Raw genomic sequence first — 22,437 nt, forward strand, 5'->3', positions numbered from 1 at the left:
ATATTAAATAATAAATAAAACTAGAATAAAGATTTAAGACCATAAATAATATATAAATATTGGTGTGTACTACATAAATTCATTGTTATAGTGGTCGTTTGTTTTCATTTTTCGGAACTACTTTTTGCCTTTCAAATCTAAATAGGAGACAAAAAAACGTTTGGTAAAAATTCAAAACATGATAAAAAAAATCAATTAATATCTGTTGTCTATCTGTAACAGCAAACAACAAATAGCTAATATCAACATCAAACAACAAACATGGGCGGTTGAAACAAACCGACCCATAATGTGTTAATTAAAATTAAAAAGCAAAAAAATAATTGTTTTACTTTAATTGCCTAAAGGTGTGTACTTTCATATATAATGATAAAAGGAACAACAATATAGTTGATTGGAGAAAACTTATTGATCTTAAAATATAGGCTTAATAGGTATCCAACCCTCTAAATTTGTAACTTTTTTTCACCTGGCCCCTTCAACTTAGGGGACAACCTCTCAACCCCCTTAACTCTTCAAAAACATCACATACAACCCCTTAAACTTGCAACTTTTTTTCACCTGACTCCCTCAACTTAGGGGACAACCTCTCAACCCCTTCAACTCTCTAAAAACATCACATATAGCCCCTTAATGGAATAAGTTGGGATTGCACTCATTAGAAAGCGCGTGAAGGTTGGCTTTAGAAACTTAAACGGTAAAAAAATCCTTTTTCTTCTTAAATCCCTAACGTTCTTCTCCTCAGAAATCCTTCCTTCCTCTTTTCCGATTCCTTCGATTCACCTCGTTTCTGTCTCCGATCGGTCTTCGATTCAAGTTCAATAGTAAGTATCATCTCCTTTATTCCTCCTCTACCTTCTTCTTTTTATTCTTCTCCTTCTTCTTCTTCTTCGGGTTTGCCTCTTTCCTCTTTTGAGATAATTCCTTTTTTTTTTGTCAATTAGGTTAGAGCTTGTGTTGTTCTTGAAACCGATTTCATGGTGGGTACTCATGAATCATGTTTTTGTGGTGAATATGTTGTACTTAAGGTTTCGTGGAAACCTGCAAATCAAGGAAGAAGACTCTACGGATGTCCAAATTATGGGGTAATTTACTGGATTTACATGGAAAAATTTAAGAAAAAAATGACATGTGGCATTGGTGTGATCAACAGTCAAGCGCGTTTTCTACACGGGTTAATATTTTGACCGGATATAGGGGTGTAAGAGGCTTTATGTGATATTTTTAGAGAGTTAAGGGGGTTGTGAGGTTGTCCCCTAAGTTGAGGGGGCCAGGTGAAAAAAAGTTACAAGTTTAAGGGGTTGTATATGATGTTTTTGGAGAGTTAAGGGGGTTGAGAGGTTGTCCCCTAAGTTGAGGGGGTCAGGTGAAAAAAAGTTACAAGTTTAAGGGGCTGGATGTCTATTAAGCCTAAAATATATATATGAATTATGAATTGATTAATTTATTAAGTAAACCCATAATAACTAATAAAGTATCCTGTACCACTTATTTAACTATTAACCTGCAATAAAACAAACTACTGATTATAATTATAAATTGAGTGGGAACAATGTTATACGAGGCTGTTGTATCGTTTCTTTATCATTCTAGACAAAAAAAAATATGTATAAACGAACTGGTGCATTATTAAGGACATATGTGTATTACCTCTTGAAGATATTTTATAGAAAATAGAAGAAAACGAAGTGAAACCAAATGAGGAAATATAAATTAAGCTATTACAAGGCAAATAGAAATAAAGAGACAGAGTGTAAGAAATGAGACCAAATTGATTAGACACTTATTATATTAAGCTTAGCCAATGAGACTTCCATCAATCAAAATATCTGCCACTTTGATTTCGAAGAATGACTTTATCAAAGGACGCCATTTAGCTACTAGCAGTAGTGATGAAACTTGTCTCATAGTTGGTCGGAAATCGGGATTTGTACTCAAACATGAAAATGCAATCATAACAACGTTTATTACTCCTTCAGCAATTTTACTATGAGGAGTCGAAAGGCGTTGGTCAATCACATCCTTCAACAATGTCTGTTGGCAAATTGGTGAGGTGGATGAAGAAGATGATGATGATGAAAAGGACGAAATGAGATCTCCCGGATGCATTCCCATTATTATTTCGAGTGCCACCACACCAAAACTATAAACATCACATTTTTCATTGATCTTCATTGTATATGCTAGTTCTACAAAGACAAAAATGGAAACCACGTCAAAGAATGCAATCAAGCATAAGAATTTTTTGTTTTAATAATTAATATAATAAATAAACAAACAAAATTAAGAAATGCACCTGGAGCAGTATATCCAAATGTGCCTGCAAATGATGTCCAATTTGAGGAGTCAGACATTAATAATCTAGCTGTTCCAAAATCAGAAACATGAACTTCAAATTCTGAATCCAACAACACATTGTTACTCGTAATGTCTCGATGAATAATTGGAGGATCGCAATCATGATGCATATATGACAGTGCATTCGAAATTCCTTCCACAATATTGAACCTTTTAATCCAATCCAACTCCATAGCTTTTTCCGTGTCATTTAATATATTTCTCAAACTTCCTCTTTCAATGAAGTCGTATATCAAAAAAGAGTGATTGTGATGTGAGCAAAACCCATACAATTTAACAATATTCCGATGACGTATGTTTGTCAATGCACCAACCTCACTTGCAAATGCTTTCAAATGATTTTGGGACTGATGAAGTTTCTTGACAGCGACTACTCGATTTGGTGATACTACAGCTTTGTAGACGATTCCATAGCCTCCTTCCCCGATGCAATATCTGGAGTTGAACCCTTCTGTCACCTCAATAATGTTTTCATATTGCAAATCCTGATCTTGCCCAAACATGTTGTAATTAACATTGGCATTTACCTCTCTTGACTTGGCTTTTGTGCTTCTTATTCTTCGGTACAAAAGGAACAAACCCACAACCAAGAAAAATAATATCAGCAGACCACCCAAAAGAGCCAGAGCAATCAACTTTCCATCCTTCTTGTTCACTCTATGATAAGAGCACAACTTCAGTCTGGTATTGTTTCCACACAAGTCTCTATTATTTCTAAGTGCTTCTAGTGGAGCCTCACGGAAAGCTTTAATGTTTGGAATCTGACCTTCCAATTCATTCCATGATAAGTCCACTGTTGTCAAGCTTAACAAATTTTCAAAAGTTTTAGGAATTGAACCTGATAGCAAATTGTGCGATAGGTTCAAAACCTCTAGTCTTTGCAACCCCCCAAATTGTTGTGGAATATCATCAGCTAACTGATTTTGACTGAGATCAAGTTTTTCTAGAGAGCGCAAACTGCTTAGGTTTGATGGAATGCTTTCTTTTAAATTGTTCATGCTAAGATTCAAAACCAATAGTCTCGAACACCCTTCAAGCTGGTACGGAATTGCTCCGCTAAGATTGTTGGATGCTAAAATAAGGTGTGCCAGACTAGATAAATTTCCTATTTCTTTAGGAATGACACCTGAAAGGTGGTTATCATCAAGAAAAACTTCGACCAACTTTATTAGCTTTCCCAATTCCTTTGGTATCGTCCCTTCAAGCTGATTTGATGTGAGCTCTATCCCTTCTAACCGAGGTGCCTTTCCAATTTCAGATGGTATTGTGCCGGTGATATTATTATTTGAGATTTTTAAAGTTGATAAGTTGAGAAAAGTTTCCCATTTCCATGAAAGCTCTCCATAAAATTTGTTACGACTCAAGTCCAGGTAGTTCAAATGGGGATATATACCCAAAATGTTAGATATATTTTCCGTGAATTGATTATCCTGAAGTTGAAGTCTGATGAAACTAATGCAATTTCTCAAACTTTTTGAGATTGGCCCACCCAAATAATTATTATCTGCCGAAAAATATTGAAGTTTCCCACTAAGGCATAAGCCCTCTCTTAACTGCCCATTCAATTTATTGTTGTTTATTTCAAGGATAGATAAAACAGTTAAATTTTTAATGTCCGTAGGAAGAACTCCAGTGAGATTATTGTTTCCCAAGTAAATTTCTTTGATAGATCTCAATCTTCCAAATTCTCGAGGTATCAAACCAGTTAGACTGTTATTTGACAAATAAAGTTTTCTAAGGGATGTCAACATGCCAACTTCACGAGGTATTGAACCAGAAAGTTGATTAGAACGAAGATTAAGAACGAAAGAGTTTGTCAAGTTTCCTATACAACTTGGAACGGTACCAATGAGATCATTACTTGACAATTGAAGATCTATAACAGATCTCAACATTCCAACTTCTTGGGGAATGAAACCAGAGAGTTTATTAGCAGAAAGGTAACAAAATGATAATCTTGTTAAATTCCCAATAGAAGTTGGAATAGTACCTGTAAGATTATTAAATGACAATGCAAGATCAGTAAGAGATTTCAACATTCCAATTTCTGGAGGTATGGAACCAGAAATTTCATTATTATCTAAATAAAGAGTTGACAAGTTGGTCATGTTTCCTAAAGAAATAGGGATAAAACCAGTGAGATGATTGTCAGATAAATCAAGATAACTGAGAGAGCTCAAAGTTCCAATATCTCTAGGAATGGAAGCAGAGATGTAATTGATGGACAAGTCAAGGAGTTGGAGTTTAGAAAGATTAGAAAGTTGGGAAGGAATGTTGCCATGGAAAGAGTTGTTTCTGAGATTGAGCTCTTTAAGATATGGAAAAGAGAAGAAGGAGAGATTATGAAGTGTACCTTTTAAACCATAATCCTGAAGGATGATATTGGTAACAGATTCAGATTCAGTCATGTGATGGCAGGAAATTCCAGACCAGTTGCAAGGAGGAGTAGATAGAGACCATGAAGATAAGACTGAATTATTATGAAATTGAAGAGTAGATTTCCAGCTCAAAAGAGCTTTGGCCTCTTCATTAACAACTAAAGAAGAAGAAGAAGAAATAAGAATAAGGAAATGAAAGCAGAGAAGAAAGGAAAGTGGTTTCATGGCTATGGATGTTTATATGGCTTTACAACTTGAATTCCAAATATATTTATAGCCAATTGGGAAGAGTTGCTGCTGATGCTGATGTTTTGTTTGGTCTCCAATATATTTATTACTTCAGATATTTAGCACTCCTTTCTTTCTTTCTTTCTTCTCTTTTCTTATTATTTTCTATAAAAAATTCTTCCTCTTTTTTTTGGATATACTTTGAAAACATTGGGTTAGGTTTGGTGTATTTTTCTTTATTGTATTTTCTTTTTAATCTGCGTCTTTTTATCCGTTTGAATCGTATCTGCTCTCTATTATTATTATTATTATTATTATTATTATTATTATTATTATTATTATGCTATTTATACATTTTTCGGATTTAGCAAAAGCGAAAACGATTTATTTTATAAGTGGTCAATATATCTGCGTGGTTGCAACAAAAGAAAGAACTCAGATCCGAATGTTCGGAAGAACCTAAATGATGAAGATTCGATTACAATTGCTTTTCTGTGGATTAGAATTTCAATGAAATATATGTTTTATTGTTTTTCTGTGTGTTTTATACATTTTATGGCTTTTTATGCTCTTTGTACGAAATAAAAAATTTAAAGAAATAGTTTTTAGGAATAAGGGGCAAAAATACCCTTAACGTTTACAGGCAGGAGCAAATTTACCCCTAACGTCTAAAATGGTGCAATTTTACCCCTAACGTTGGTAGTCAAGAGCAATTTTACTCCTAACATTATCAAATTGGGTCCATTTGAGAAATAATTCATCAGTCATGAATTTTGTCATCTACACTTCACATGTGAGTCATTTTATCACTTATTCGTAACATATAATAAACATATGATTAGATGTGAAAAAATTAAAAAATATACTATCTTTTGTACGAGTTGGATACAAAAAATTAAAAATATTTCACCGAATTTATAAATAATAATCTTCAATTCTATTATTAAATCAAAGAAAATATGAAAACTTTTTTTTAAACAAACTGATATACGATTGGTGCAGAATAAAGAACAAAACACGTGTTTTATAATAATGTCTAAAATTGACCAAACTTGACAACGTTAGGGATAAAATTGCACAATTTTAGAAGTTATGAGTAAAATTGCTCCTGGCTGTAAATGTTAAGGGTATTTTTGCACCTTATCTCAAAATTTAAAGAAATAGTTTTTAAATTGCATTTAGGTTAAATTAGATTTTTAAGAAAATGAAGACTCGTGACATTTTTATAAGGCTTAATTTTTTTTGTTGCCACTTGAACTGGTTTCATTTTGTCATTTAGCTCCATCTATTTAGTGACCAATTTATGGGTCTCCTTAATTCAAAAATTGTAAAATTGGTCCCTCTACGCTTACATGGTACTTAATACATTTGACTCCTTTTACGCCTACATTTAGTATTGCTTAGACGTCTTCTTTAGACTGCAACAATATCGAGTTTGGAAAATTTGAGTTACTTCTAAAAATAAATAAGTATTTTCTAAAATTTGAAAAATTGAAAATGTTCAATCAAGTCATTAAGTCAATAAGTCAAGTCAGCGTTTTTTTGGCTATTTTATTTCTAAGTAATTGCAATTTTGAACAAAATGATTTTAGGCTTTAGATCTAAAATCCATTTTCTAACGTGCATTTAGGTGGGTTTGGAATGGATTTTTAACAGAATGAAGACTGGTCACCTTTTCATAGTAGAATAACTTTCAAGTTTACCTTAACCCCTAATAATAATAATAATAATAATAATAATAATAATAATAATAATAATAATAATAAGGGTTAAAGTGCAAAAAATACTTCTAACATTTTGGGTCGGAGGCAATTTTATTTCTAACATTTAAAATGGTGCAATTTTACTCATAACGTTGATAACCAAGAGCAATTTCACTCAAAACGTTGATAATTGGGATCAATTTTACTCATATTATAAAACATATATATTTTTGTTTCTTATTCTGCACCCATTTGCATATCAATTCGTTCTGAACAAAGTATTTCATGCTTTTTTTATAATTTAATAATAGAATCGAAGATTAATATTTATAAATTCGTGAATTTTTTGAATTTTTTTTGTCCGATTCGTACAAAAGATTGTATTTTTTTATCTTTTTTTTCAGATCCTAATATATGTTTGTGATTTGTTACTAATAAAATGACGCACGTGTGAAGTGTAGATACAAGATTAATGATCGAGAAGACAGTTTGATGAATTATTTCTCAAATTGACCCAATTTATCAACGTTATGAGTAAAATTATACCATTTTAGACGTTATAAGTAAAATTGCTCCTAACGTAAAACGTTAAGGGTGTTTTTGCACCTTAACTCTAATAATAATAATAATAATAATAATAATAATAATATAATAATAATAATAATAATATAAACGGAATTATATAGCTTTTTTTATAGGAATGGCACATCATCCAAATGTGATCTTCGTTAAAAAAAATTTATTTCTTTTAAGGGAAAATTACAAAACTGGATCAAATGGGAGGTCCATTTATATATTTAACCCATTTACTCAACCTATTACATATCTGAACTTTATTTTTGTGATTTTCCCAAAATACCCCCATCTTTCATCTTCCCCTTCCTCTTCCCAGTCTTTCTGAATATTTCTCGAACCATAAGCAAATTCCGGTATGCTCCGATCATCGATTCCATATCATGAATCTTTAATTCTTATACTTGTTTCTTGTATATTCGATATCGTAATCAGTATTTTCTCATTTATCGGATTTTGCCCCCTTCAGCTGCTTGATATGTGAATCGATTTCTGTTGTTGCTCGAACTCAGAAAATAGGAACAGACCGAACAAAATTAAATGGGTAGAGTCGCGGACAATGTCGCTTTCTTTAAGACGTTCGCGGAACTGCCGGAATTTAGCAAACAGTATGAACTCTGGTCGCCTCCAGGATAAAACAGCCCTCTTAAATACGATTTTCGTATTGCACCGTACGAAAATCGTTCTGTATACACTCTCTGTTTAACTTGCTCAGTTTTCGAAAAGATAAAGAATGAATGAAAAGTGAATATCTCTGAAGGCAGTCTCTGATCACCTATTTATACAAGAAAAAAGAGCTGTTGAGAGCTCTGATTTCATGGAGAAGGTGGAGGACGAAAATCAGGAAGACTGGGTTGGTGAAGACACGTTCAGAGCAAAGTAGACGTTGTGAATAACGTTCACAAAGACTGAATCAAAATGTAAATAATTAAATAAAAAATTATTTCCGAAATTAAAATAATAATAAATAATATTATTAATAATAATAATTTTTTAATAAAAAAATTAATCATTTTACACCACACCAACCCAACCCGGCCCGGTTCGGTTCAGTCGGACGGCGCGCGCGCGTGTGTGTGGTGGTCAACCAAAGAGATAGGTCCTCACCCTTTCACAAAAGTGGGTACTCCTTGGGGCACACCCCAAGCATGTGAGGACCTTCCTTATAAACATCTCCACCAAGTGCTTTGAAAGCAATGTGGGATGTTTTTCACTTGAAAAAACTTAAAGACACATGCATGGGCCAATTTCATAAATTATAAATGGGCCAAGCCCAACAATCCCCCACTAGAATTTTTGAAATCGTTTTACTGAGCAGTTACATAAGGTCAGACATAAGTAGAGGTATCTTTCGATTTGAACCTTTGCGTAGTGAGTATAGTTCAGATTTTACTAGAGTGACTCGTAGTCTTGAACTCTATCTCTGACGTATATCACGCCATAACCTTTTCAGAGTGTAGTTCTAGTAGCCGTGCATTTATGGCCTTGCACGTCTATCCCGGTTTAATGAATGCTCTAGAGTTTTGCCCTAAACTCATAGGAAGCGGTCTCACTTCCACATTCATATAGGTGAGTCTATCAAAAGTACTCATGTAGCTATGTACTTCACTCCAAATGGAGTATAGACTTCATTAAGAGTTTCTATTATCTCAACCTCAAATCGCTTCAGGATATTCATGCTTCTAATTGCATGATCTGACTCATATTACAACACAACTTGTTATTACCCTTTGAACCTATTTCTTGGGATCTCCAGTCTATAGGTTAGGTTAGCATCACTACAAGAAATATGACATTTTATGACGCACAATATTTGTCATGAAAACATGTTGTTTCGTCACAATAGACAATTGGTGACAAATATTTATTGTCACATCGATCGTCATGGTAGGAGCGTGGTATTTTGTATATATGACAAATTTTCGTTTTGTCATAACAGATTTACTTTTATATGACAATAAAAAACGTGCGTCATTGTATGATTTTGTTTTAGTGACACTTGTTTTGTCACTAACGTTGTGAATATTTTGTCACTTCAAACCATATTTTTGTCATAATAGTGGAAAATTCTGTGACGTCTTTCATATTTCGTCATCTAAATATATAGTTGTTAGACGAGGTGCCGCGGCCTAATCTCCCGGGCGGACCGGGGGGTGGACAACCTCATGGCGACGTAAGCGGTGATTGGCGCCGAAAGCAACCAATCATGGAATCAAGCTGCTCGGCAGGACCGAAGCTCGGAGATATGGAAGAGTCGCCACCCACGAATGGGAAAATGAACACCGATCCCTTGCGGGAGACCGGTGTGGGTTCGGGAAACTTAGGTACGAGCCGAGAAGGCTAGCTCCTTTCCGGAGAAAGGCTACTAGGCACCCCGACATCGCCCGGTTATGAACCACCGGCCTCCTACTCAGCATGTTAGGCGATAACAGACTAATCGTATACTTCTTTAAGTTTAAAATTCATTTGAAACCCTTTTCTTTCTTTTTTCAGAAACCGTTTTGAGCATATATTATTGGAAAGCCATACTAGTAAAGAATCACCCATTTATGTTATACATACACAGAGAAGGGGGAGAAAGAAGTGATTTATTTACAACTTCATTTACATGTCACGCTGTGTGTTTATTCTACACTAACTTATTTTCCCCAAAACGAGTTTATTTACATGGTTCGCACCTTAATCACCGTTGGAACGATTTAGGTGCGTTTTAAAACCCCGTTTGATGAAGTTTTACCCGAATCGCCGTTGGAACGACTCGAGTGTTTGAAAACGTTAGGATAAGAACCTTTTAATGAGAAAACGTGGTTAAACATACAAGTCAATATCATGTTGTACAAATCCTTTAAGAAAATGATTCTAAAACTCTATTATTCACAAAGAAAACGATTTTCATTATAATGTTCGCTTAATCCGCCGTTGGAACGGACTAAGGTTTTAAGACGTGGTGTTTTGAGAAATGATTTGAAATGTTAACAAAAACAACTCTATTTACTTACATTAGGAAACTCTAAAAATTCATTAGTTTAAATAATTATATTGAAAGCTCTCTTTTTGTGATTTATTTTCCTCTCTTATTTAATGGACTCTCTACCTATTATACTTGTAATAATAAACCCATTTAAACCAAGACTCATACTCAAATAAAGCCCATTTGAAACATGGACCCATGAATGGTCCAAAGGAATAAAGAAAGTAATTCTAGCATATATATATACATTTAAATCAAAAAAATAGAATAAGAAAATAAAAGTTTATACAAAAGAAACTATATGTATATAAAAAAATAGTAGGTACAATATATCTATACCTTAAAAATGTGAAAATAGTAAGTAAATCCTATAACTAAGAAAATAATATTCATCCAAAAATAATTTCCTTTAATAACCACTAAAATAATCCAAATATCCCAAAACTACATATATACATATCTATTATAGTTTTAAATATCAAAAATAACATATACTAATATATATTAATTATTTCCCAAAATACCCAAGTAAATAATCTTCAAAATAGAATCTAATAGAGCCCAAATGAATAAAAAGAAAGACATATATATACATATACTTATATTGTAAAATAGAATAATAATAAAAAGCATACAAATATTCTAAAATAACTACATATACTAAAGGTCTAAAATAATTTGAAAAGCATATATTACATAACTATGCATATATATATTAAGGATTAAAAGCTTAAAAGTTAAGAAAAAGGGACTGAAATGGCATCTTTTACGTTTTGGCAGATTTACCGACGGAAATCCGTCGGTAAACAGCATTTAGTGACAGAAATGACAAATTACAGCAGCACTCCAATATTCTCCAGATTTATTCGAAAGCTTTAAATTAAATCTAATTCAATCGTTTTGGATTTCCGAACTACCAAAAATGGATCATAGTCGAAAACGGAAGTTCCTAAACGACGTTTTTTATTTCAAATCATTATTTGGAAATTTCTTTTAAATTAAAAACTTGTAATTACAACGTTTTCGATACCCGAACTACCTTTTTATCGGATCACGGTTCGTATTGGGATATCAAAACGAGGTTTTTTATTTTAAAACAAAACCGAATTTTATTCAACACGAAATGGAAATTAAATAAATACGCTAATTAAATAAAATGTGACAACATAAATAAATAACTAAATAAATAAAAACTATAACATAAAAATAAATAGGAAAAGAAGATAAATAAAATAAAATAAAAGAGAGTCTAGTCCTCAGATAATACCTTAAATTCGGTATCTGACAGTCGAAGCCGATTGATTCCACGAACCACGATCTTCCGTTTTTAATGAAAATTTAGTAAAAATTGAACTTTAGGAAATTTGGAATTTTTGAGAAAAAAAATTCACTCTCTCTCTAAAAATGTTTAGAGTGAGAAAGCTCTCCCCCTAAAAAATCCTCTTCCTTGCATTGGGATCCGTACCCTTATATAGGGAAATGGATCCCGGAACTTTGGGCGACGCCCAAGTAAAATTGGGCGTCGCCCAAAGTCGTTGGGCGGCCGCCCAAGGCTTGTTGGGCGGCCGCCCAACATTGTTGGGCGATCGCCCAACAATTATTGGGCGATCGCCCAACGGTGTTGGGCGAGCGCCCAACGCAAGGTTGGGCGCTCGCCCAACGCTCGTTGGGCGTTTGCCCGACGTGGTTGGGCGCCCGCCCGACGACCCCCGAGGCGTGCCTCGCGCTGTCGGGCGCGCGCGCCCCGCGGCCGCCGAGCGTGCGTTCCGTACCGTCGGACGCTCACACATTGCGGCCGCCGAATGCGCGCTCCGCGCTGCCGGACGCGCACGCTCAGTGGCCAACGAGAGCGTGCCCCGCGCTATCAGACTCGGGCGTTGCTCGGACGTCGAGAACGTGCCACTCGTGGTTGGACGCGTGCGTCCGACGGACACCGAGCGCACGTCCTGTGCCGTCGAGCGGGCGTTCGACCGTTGTCGACCGCGCGCCGGATGTCGCTAAGCACCCGCGCCATACCGCCAAGCATACGCGAGCCACCTTACCGGCAACAGCGACCCGCCGTAATTTTCTTTCCTTATTATACGCTTATTATTCTTTATATTTTTTTTTTGTTTTTCAAAACTTCCGGAATCAATCGCTTCAACCGTCTTGTTTTCAGATTTTCGTCACAGGTCCTCCGACTCAGTGTCTACAGTTGCCCCTACTTTTCTATTTTGACAGTGATGTGTGTGTTTCGAAAACGTTTTTTGCTAATATAACACATGCAATGTAAAACATATAAAAGTAAAAGACACGTAAAGAGTAGGAGGGAGCATACCTGACCTTCGCGCTGCGCGTTCCGGTGTCGTCCTCTGATTCCTTCCATCGTCACCTTTGGAATGGCCGTCGATGAATGTTCTTTTCTCGGAATCTAGCGTACGTTGGTTATGGGTAAGAATGGCTCAAAAGAAATTTCGGTGTACGACCGTTAATGGGATGGCTCAAAAGCAACTCAGGTCTGCGACCGCGAGTAAGATGGCTCAAAAGCGACCCTGGTCCACGACCGCGGGTAAAATGGCTCAAAAGCAACTCAGGTCTGCGACCTTGAGTAAGATGGCTCAAAAGCAACTCTGGTCTACGACCGAGAGTAAGATGGCTCAAAAGCGACCCTGGTCCACGACCGCGGGTAAAATGGCTCAAAAGCAACTCAGGTCTGCGACCTTGAGTAAGATGGCTCAAAAGCAACTCTGGTCTACGACCGAGAGTAAGATGGCTCAAAAGCAACTCTGGTCTATGACCGAGAGTAAGATGGCTCAAAAGCGACCCTGGTCCACGACCGCGGGTAAAATGGCTCAAAAGCAACTCAGGTCTGCGACCTTGAGTCAGATGGCTCAAAAGCAACTCCGGTCTGCGACCGTGAGTCAGATGGCTCAAAAGCAACTCCGGTCTACGACCGTGAGTCAGATGGCTCAAAAGCAACTCCGGTCTGCGACCGTGAGTCAGATGGCTCAAAAGCAACTCCGGTCTACGACCGTGAGTCAGATGGCTCAAAAGCAACTCCGGTCTGCGACCGTGAGTAAGATGGCTCAAAAGCGGGGATTGTCTCTGGATTCTTCTACAACACTGTTGTCTGTATTTTCTTACTAGAGCTAGCATCTCGGAGGTTTAATGGGGACGTATTTTAGTCTGGAATGATATAGACTAACGATTATTTTTCTGGTGACTGTTGTCTGTATTTTGACTGGTGTCACTGTTCCGTAAAAATTGACTGTTGTCTGGAGTTCATATCTTGACAATGTTGGTCACTGTCTGGAAGAAATGCAGGCTGAAACGGACTGCCAATCGGAGGTCTGTGCACCTAGTAATTAATTATTTACTTTTTACCTTTATGTCAAATCGTACCTTTTTCACTATTTACGGGAATGTCATTCCCTCTTCCTATATAAGGTGGTGGGGTTTCATTTCAACCCCACCCCTTCTCTCTCTTCTTTCTCTCTCTAGACTTCGATTTGGATTATTCTCGGGATGGATTTGGATGAATGGGATGGCACTAGAGGCATGGACGAGGTTTACGTAAACCTGGATAGAGTGGATACCTTCCACGACCCTACGACGCATTTGAGCAGGACACGCTGCAACGAGGTAAGTAATTTCTCACTTTTATTTGATTTGAACTCTAGGCTTTAGCATTCCTATCCGAACATGATTTGCATGCTAACCCTTAGACTGCCTTAGAGGACTTTAGCTAGAAAACGTGAATTCCTTTATTCACAAGTAACACCTGTTTATTTTTGTAAGAATGCGCGCTATATGCATGTGAATAGTGACACTACAAATTTATGCATGCTAACGGTACAAACAACGTGAATAGTGAAGACGTGAATAGTGCAATCTTAACTAATGCATGTGAGTGTAAACCTAATCTATGTCCCTCGTCTATGCAGACGAGAGTGGGTTAAAGAATTGACTAAACCTTACATGGACGACCCTAAAGGAGAGGTTTTTACAGAAAATTGGTCCTAACTGACCGGATGTCTCTAGGTTAGATAATGAAAGAATACCTAGACTTAACGCGTTCTCATCAATTGCATGCTTTAGGAGTTGTATTTAAATTTTCTTGTCTTGTCCCTTTTTAGTTTATTGAGATTTCGGGGACCACTGTCGAGATTCACTCGTGGTATGCCAGACTGGGTGCCGCGGCGAGAGCCCGTGTGCGTGAGTTGGGCTTCGAGCCTTTTATTGCAGCGTTGCCCCGCACCAACGGGGTATGCGATCGTTTCGGCCTACGGGCCTTATGTGAGCGGTGGGTTGACTCGACCCACACCTTCCACCTTTCTTTTGGGGAGATGACCATCTCGCCCAGAGATTTCTCACTGCTGACAGGGTTGCGAGGGAGCAACACTCCCGTTCCTTTCCATTTCGATATGATGCGACCACGGGTCGACCTTGCTAGGCTCGCTGCCTTGATCGGACCGGGAGTTCGTCTTTACGCCAAATCTACTCCAGCGAAGTTTATTTCCACCGCGAGCCTCTTGAGTCGGCGAGATTTCTGCGAGACAGACGATACCGACTTGGCGGTTCGCAGCTTCTTAGTGTATACTCTGAGTGAGACGATTTTCCGCACGAAGGGTGGAAAGGTACATGCGGGTCTCATTCAGGCACTCAGCGATTGGGCAGGGGCAGGCTTAGCCTTTCTCTACAAGTTTTTGGATCTGACTTGTCGGAAGCGCAAGGATTTCGGTGGTTACACCTTTGCTCTGCTGGTACGTGACGCCTTCTTGACTTTCCCGTCTTATCTTCTTCGCGTTTTTCACACTCCTAGTCCTTGTTTTTACCGCAGGTGTGGGCGTATGAGAGGCACATCCTTCCCAGCCGGTCTCGATCTCGACCGAGAGTACCGAGGCCGCCTTTCATGACTCGATAGAGGGATTTTGACTTGAGCACCGAAAGGAGTCGGACGGTGACACGGCTCCTAGATTGGATCGACTCGCTGACCCTCACACAGGTAGATTTTGCCTAATCATGCTCGGTTTTTGTTTGAGTCTTTCTGACTTTCTCTTTGTGCAGTTTTTAGATTAAGTTCAGGTGGGACGACCTCGACTTCGGCCCCGATTATACATATGTATCGATGATCCAGGAGCAGCAGTGTGTGCTCATCGGCCCCTGCATGCGGGCATGGTATTTAGGGGATCGAGGCATCACTGGAGTTAGGGACGCTCACTGGACACCGGGTGAGATCCCCGTCTCTATGTTCGCGGTGCGGACCATGCCCTTATCGACCGTTCGTCGGGACTTGACCCGTCGGTTTGTTGGTAGAGCGGTGTGGATTCATGCCGGGAGCCGTGAGCCTTACTTATCTACTCTGCTGAGCGCGAGGGATGCCCCGGCGGCAGTGATGGAGGTGGATCCGGTGGCAGATGTATTTTCGAGGGAGGCTGTCGCGGCAGTCTTCGGTCAGGAGGAGGTCCCGGTAAGTGGTTCCACCCCCTTCTTATTTTACCTTTCATTCATGAGATGTTTAGGGGTTTTTATTGTGTTTTTATTTTTGCAGGAGGGGTCCTGGAGGAGTGCCCATTTATCTGATTTCTTTGACGGTACTCGAGCTCAGACGCCTGTGTGCGAGCAGCCCTACTACGTCGGCGAGTCCTCCAGCGCTGCCCGACCGGAGAGGTCTTCCCTAGGCGTGCCCCTACCAGACTACGGGAGAGATTATGCCACGATTTGCTATGACGAGTCCGGGGCAGCTTATGCGGGATTCGAGGCGGCTCCTCCTATCTTCTCCTCGAGGGTCCCATTTGATCCCTCAGATGCTTCTCTGACCACGAGGGATACTTGTACGGATTACGTGGGGCTGTCTGGTTACCTACGAGATCACCTCAGCTTGCGCTGCACCGATCACCTGGTATGTATCATTACTTTACTTTAGTGTAGTGGAATGTATGCATGTATGTAGGATTTATGTTTTTGGCCTATGCTGCTTTTTATCTGTTCTTTTTTTTTCTTTTTCTGTAGAGTGATCTGCATGCCCACGAGCGGAGGCAGAGCGAGTTGGTGCGGGAGGCCGACGCCCGGGTTGGTCAGGTGTATCAGGAGAGAAATGATCACTGGTCAGGGATGATGCGATGGGAGACTGAGGGTCGCCTTGCCGTCGAGGAGAGGGCGCATGATGAGTCGATCAGGCGCCTTGCTACAGAGGAGAGAGCACGAGCTGCTGATGAGAGAGCACGCGCATCTGATGAGAGAGCGTGAGTTTCTGATGAGAGAGCGCGTGCTGCCGAGGAGGCACTATCTGCGGAGCGGGCATCACACCTGAGAGATTTTGAGGACTATTGGGACTTCCCTCCGTATTAGGCTCGTTATGTATTGCTTTGTAGCTTTCATTATTGCTTTGTAGCTTTCATTATTGCTTTGTAGCTTTTATTAGAGTTTGCCCGATGTATAGCTGATGTATAGGGAGTGGGGTGGATAGTAGGTAGGCTTTTTGTGAAAAGTAGGATAGGAAATGTATAACTCGTGATTCATATTACCATGCATTCAGTAGATTATGATGATTCCAATCATTCTCGTCAAATATATTCATGCCTTTATTTATTTACAAACAACAGAAATACTTAGTCTCTTATACATTGTTTTTGTAATTGCTCAAGTCATAACTATTGTTACCAGGACCCACCTTTCGGTTTTCGGATCCCGGCGATTTTTCTCCTCTCCTTTTACTATCCCGGAATTTTTAAATGAGTGCCCTTTCGGGTTTTCACCCATTGGGATTTCCCTTATTGTTGCATAGGTCGCCCTTTGCGGGTTTTCAACCTATCAGGAATTTTTCTTTATTTTTCTTTTTTTTTTTTACGAAAAGTATTTCTTAAGCCTATCCAGGTTGGTAGGTTCGGAGAATTTCATGCCGTCCATTGTGGTTAACTTCACCGCTCCTTTGCTTAGTATCTTCTTCACGATGAATGGTCCTTCCCAGTTAGGCCTGAACTTCCCCCTCGGGTCGGTGTGCGTCACACGGATCTGTTTCAGCACCAAATCTCCTTCTTTGATAGGACTGGTCTTGACCTTTTTATTGAAAGCCCGAGCCATCCTTCTTTGATATAACTGTACATGGTAAAGCGCTTCCATCCTTTTTTCGTCAACTAGAGCCAACTGCTCACATCTCTTCTTCGCCCATTCCGCCTCGGGAATTTCTGCCTCCACTGCGATTCTCAACGATCGCTTTTCGATCTCAATCGGCAAGACTGCTTCTGTTCCATACACCAAAGAGAATGGCGTTGCCCCAGTTGAGGTTCTAATTGTCGTGCGATAAGCCCATAATGCGAGTGGGAGCTGCTCATGCCAATTTCGATGTGATTCCACCGTTTTTACGAGAATCCTCTTAAGGTTCTTATTAGCTACTTCTACTGCTCCATTAGCATGTGGACGGTATGGAGAAGACCTGTGATGTTCAATGCCATATTCTCGAAAAAGATTTCTTACTTCCCCCTGAAACTGGACCCCATTATCCGTAATCATGTGATGAGGCACTCCGAACCTGGTGATCAAGTGTTTTTCAATGAACTTTCTCATCTGCTTGGATCCCAGTTTGCTAAACGACTCTGCTTCTACCCACTTGGTGAAATAATCGATGGCGACAACAATAAACTTATGTCCATTTGAAGCGTTAGGCCTTACTTCGCCGATGATGTCAATGCCCCAAGCAGCAAATGGCCAAATAGGTGCTAGCACATGTAGTTCCATGGCCGGAAGATGACTGCAATCGCCGTGGATTTGACAATCATGGCATTTCTTTGCATACTCGTTACAATCTCTTTCCATGGTGAGCCAGTAGAAGCCTTGCCTTATGATTTTCTTTGCTAACACCGCTCCTCCTATATGGGCCCCGCAAATTCCTGAATGCACCGATTCCATCGCCTCGCGGGCTTCTCCCGCATCTAAGCACCTTAGTTGTAACCCATCGATGTGCCTTTTGTAAAGTAAGTCGTCGTGGATGACGAACTCCCGAGCTAACCTTCTAATCACTGCTTGATCCCTCGGTTCTGACTCTGCCGGATATGTTCCATGCTTCATGAAGTTCACGATATCGAAATACCACGGTTTTTCATCTGCCCCTAACAGCATTACGTCCTCATAGCATGGTTTGTGAGATCTCCTTAATACCAACGGTTTCGAGGCAAGGTTCCGGGGGTTGTCCCAAACTGACACCAAAGTGGCCAAAGCATCCGCCGCCTGGTTCTGCGCTCGAGGAATGTGATAGAAACGACACTCTTTGAATCTTTGTGCCAACCCTTCTAGCTGATCGAGGTACGGACGTAGTCTTTCTTCTCTTACCTCCCAGTTTCCTTGTGCCTGTTCGATGATCAACTTTGAGTCACCCTAAATTTCGACATATGACGCTCCCAGTGCCGCTAATGACTCCAAACCATAAATGCACGCTTCATATTCGGCCATATTATTGGTGAGAGGGAAGGATAACTTCTTGGCCATCGGGATCCTTTCTCCTTCCGGTGAGGTAAGTAGTACTCCTACTCCAGCTCCATTCGAATTAACTGCTCCATCGAAGAACATTTTCCACGGTATAACTTCGATTGCGTTCAAGTGCTCATCGGGGAAATCATAGCTTACTTCTTCCTCTTCTGCATTCAGGGGTTGGTTAGCCAGAAACTCTGCCACGGCCCTTCCTTTAATAACCTTCTTCGTCACATATTCAATGTCAAACTCGGACAGAAGCAACAACCATCGGGCTAACTTCCCCGTCAAGGATGGAGTTCGGTATAAATACTTCACGGGGTCCATCCGAGAAATAATGATCACTTTATACGATTGAAAATAATGCCGTAGTTTCTTTGTCAACCATACTACTGTCACACATGTCTTTTCGATCATGTTGTACTTGAGCTCGTACTCCAGGAACTTCTTACTCAAATAATACACCGCGTGCTCCACACCGGTGTCTCCCTCTTGAGCCAACATTGCCCCAATAGATCGCTCCTCGATCGCTACATAGAGGAGAAGCGGCTTCCCTAGCTTAGGCGGTCTCAGCACTGGCGGATTAGACAAATAGTTCCGGACGCTCTCCAAAGCTTGTTGACACTTATCATTCCAGATGGTGGGTTGGTCTTTCCTTAACAACTTAAAGATTGGCTCGCAGATTGCGGTGAGTCTCGCTATGAACCGACTGATATATTGAACCTGCCCCAGAAACCCTCTCACTTCTTTCTCATTTTTCGGCGCCGGCATCTCCTGTATAGCCTTCACTTTATCAAGATCCACCTCGATTCCCTTATTTCCGATTACATAGCCTAAGATTTTCCCCGCCGAAAAAGCACTTCTTCGGGTTTAACCTTAGCTTGAATTCTGCAATTCGGGCCAAAAACTTCTCGAGCGCGGCAAAATGCCCTTCTCTTGTCTCTGATTTGACCATCATATCGTCCACATAGACTTCTACCTCCTTGTGTATCATATCATGGAACAGTGCTGTGGCCATTCTCTGATAAGTTGCCCCGGCATTTTTCAACCCAAACGGCATTACTCTGTAACAGTATGTCCCCCACTCAGTTGTGAACGAGGTTTTTGCTTTGTGCTTTTCAGCCATCTGAACTTGCATGTAGCCCATGAAACCATCCACATTCGTGTGTAATACACTTGACGCTGCACTGTCGATCAATACGTCGATATGAGGCAATGTGAACTCATCCTTGGGGCATGCCTTGTTAAGATCTCTGTAATCGACGCACATCCTCACTTTGCCGTCCTTCTTCGCAATTGGTACCACATTTGCGACCCAAGGGGGATAGTCGATCACTTCGATGAATCCTGCTTCTAACTGCTTCTTCACCTCCTCCCTGATCTTATCTGCCCATTCGGGTCTCATACGTCGGAGCTTCTGCTTTACGGGCTTTGCTTCGGGATAAGTTGGAATGCGGTGAGTTACGATAGATTGATCAATTCCAGGCATGTCTTCGTATGTCCAAGCGAATACAATTTCGTATTTTTTAATTATTCTCTCAAATTCTTTTCTCTCTTCAATAGTTAATGCTTGAGCAATTTGTATAAGTTTAGGATTTTCATCCGTACCAAGATTGAAAGTTGACATTTCTATCGTATTGATTTCAAATGTAGGCATGTTATATGAATGAGAATGCATGGAATGATCATGATCAACATCAAGCAAGTAAGCAAAATCAGAATTCATTTTATTGATAGCATGGGTGATTACATCATCTGATTCAAACAAAGCAGTAATACAATTTTCATCATCAGGGTTCTCGGGTTTTTCATGAACTTTGGAGGTACTAGGCTCATCCACCGCTCCCGCAGTTGCTTCAATGGTGATGACTTGCTCCTCGGCATTCAAGTCTAGCACCATAATCTCCTCGACAAAGCAGCTCGCCTTTCCTTTGCCCCAGTCGGCAACATCATTGAAGATTTCGAATCCTGGCAGAATCTTTCCTTCGGCGCTAACAGCCACTTCCGACTCATCATCAGACTCATCCCAGATGTTGATCGGAACCCTCTGATTGATACCTTCCTCATCGGAGGAACTTCCCCAAACGTCCACGACCATCAGATCCATTATGTGAGGGACATTCGGATTTATGTAGGAAGGGTCCGACGATCCATACCGAGCCCAGCCTATCAGTTCTTCATAGTCCTTGAGGAACACTCCATTCATTCTTCTAGCCACGAGTGGAATAGCACCTTTCCGGATGCGCATGAGTTGCTCCTGATCACTCAAGGTGACCCGACACGAGGCATACTTGAACCTCCATCTTCTAGCATAATCCACAAATGGTTCCTCGGGGAATTGCCTGATCCTTTCTAAATCTTCCAACGACCCTGTCCACAGAATATACCTCTCATACCTCTGCACAAAGGCCTCCATGAGGGGTCCCCAGTCCCCTTTTGTCTTTGCCGCGAGCATTCGGTGCCATATCAAAGCTTCTCCTATGAGTGTCTTTGGAAAATGCTGGACTAACTCACTTCGGTAGAGTCCCGCGTCAAACACGTAGGCACGGAAACGGTTTATGTGATCAATGGGGTTCTCATCTCCCTTATACTTAGACATGGCTGTTACTGCTTCAGGTGTCTCCTCTTCGGGTAATGCAGGCATTTCCTCTGGACATTCCAGTGCGGCGTATTTCTTGATGAATCTCTTAGTCATTTTTGCCCAATCTGCTTTAACGTGCATTGGAAGAGACATGTACCACACTAGTGAATCTCCTGCCAATGAGTTGCAAAACAAGCTCGTGATCTCCTCCTCTTTGAAACCTAGAGGACCCATAGCCGACAGATAAAAATGCAAGTGCTCCATGGGGTCCTTCCCTTCATTATACTTGTTTGACAGTTGGAAACAGACGTTTGATAGGCCCAATTTGCATCGCGCTATATTCCCCTGCCCGTATTTTGTCTCTTCGATACTTCATCAAAAACAAGCTTGACATCAGTGACCAATCATGCTTAGTCGTGTCAGGTAGCGATTGAAACCACTTCAAAGGTTCGCCCACCAGCGAAAGATGGAACCATGGAGCGACTTCTTCCACTTTGTATGGCTCTCCAAACATAGCACACACGTATCCATACAAATGAGCTTCGGGGTCTTCTACCCCACTAAACAATTTCAACACAGGCATGATCCTCCGAGATGAGACTTCCTCGGTCTCCTCAGTTTCAGTTCTATCATCCATCACTCCTTCCGTTGGCTCCTCTTCCAAAGCCGACACATACAAACCATTTCCCACATTATTCTTCTCATCGGAGTCCAACAACTCCTCTACGTTCTCCTCGAAGGATTCCATCACTACACGTTCTGTCAGACCAATTCCGATCATGCTTACCCTATGATTAGGCAATGGATTACGCCTAGTGGAAGGGTTCGCTGACGAAGGATCAACTATCTTTTTCTCCTCGATTAAATCCTGGATTTCGTGTTTCAAGCCTCTCACAATTCTCAATTGTATGCCCATAACTGCTGTGGAACTCACAATACCCTCTAGCCTGTATCTGCGGAGTAGGTTGAGCTTTGTTATACGGGGTAAGGGCTTTCAACAATCCCTTTTTCTGCAGACGCTCAAAAACTTTTGCGTAGGTCTGATCGAACTTGGCGAACCGCCTCTTTTCAATAGCATTAAGATCAACCACTTTCACTGCTGCGGATTCCGTACTCGCACTAGGCCCTCCGGCACTATACCCAGACTTCGTCCACTTGGTATAAGCTTTCTTTGGCTCCCCATCCCCTTCAACAGTCAAG

The 22,437-nt window shown here is 40.2% G+C and overlaps 1 protein-coding gene across 1 annotated transcript; it reads right to left on the reverse strand.

Annotated features, from left to right (window-relative positions):
* Positions 1 to 1,674: 1,674 nt before the first annotated feature.
* Positions 1,675 to 4,961, reverse strand: LOC136229923 (MDIS1-interacting receptor like kinase 2-like). Its single transcript, XM_066018782.1, has 2 exons — positions 2,297 to 4,961; positions 1,675 to 2,189 (listed from the first exon to the last, which is right to left on the reverse strand). Exons 1-2 carry the CDS (start codon positions 4,959 to 4,961, stop codon positions 1,798 to 1,800), a joined length of 3,057 nt encoding a protein of 1,018 aa, XP_065874854.1. The 3' UTR covers positions 1,675 to 1,797.
* Positions 4,962 to 22,437: the final 17,476 nt, after the last annotated feature.

This window comes from Euphorbia lathyris, chromosome 5 (assembly GCF_963576675.1).
Source record: "Euphorbia lathyris chromosome 5, ddEupLath1.1, whole genome shotgun sequence".
NCBI classification, from domain to species: Eukaryota; Viridiplantae; Streptophyta; class Magnoliopsida; order Malpighiales; family Euphorbiaceae; genus Euphorbia; species Euphorbia lathyris.

What these genes read in the sequence shown, in the direction of transcription:
- LOC136229923 (XM_066018782.1), bottom strand. Translation starts at nt 4,961, where the DNA reads ATGAAACCACTTTCCTTTCTTCTCTGCTTTCATTTCCTTATTCTTATT. An exon ending in ATTTGGATATACTGCTCCAG is followed by an intron (nt 2,190 to 2,296) that starts GTGCATTTCTTA and finishes TTGTCTTTGTAG; the next exon opens with AACTAGCATATACAATGAAG.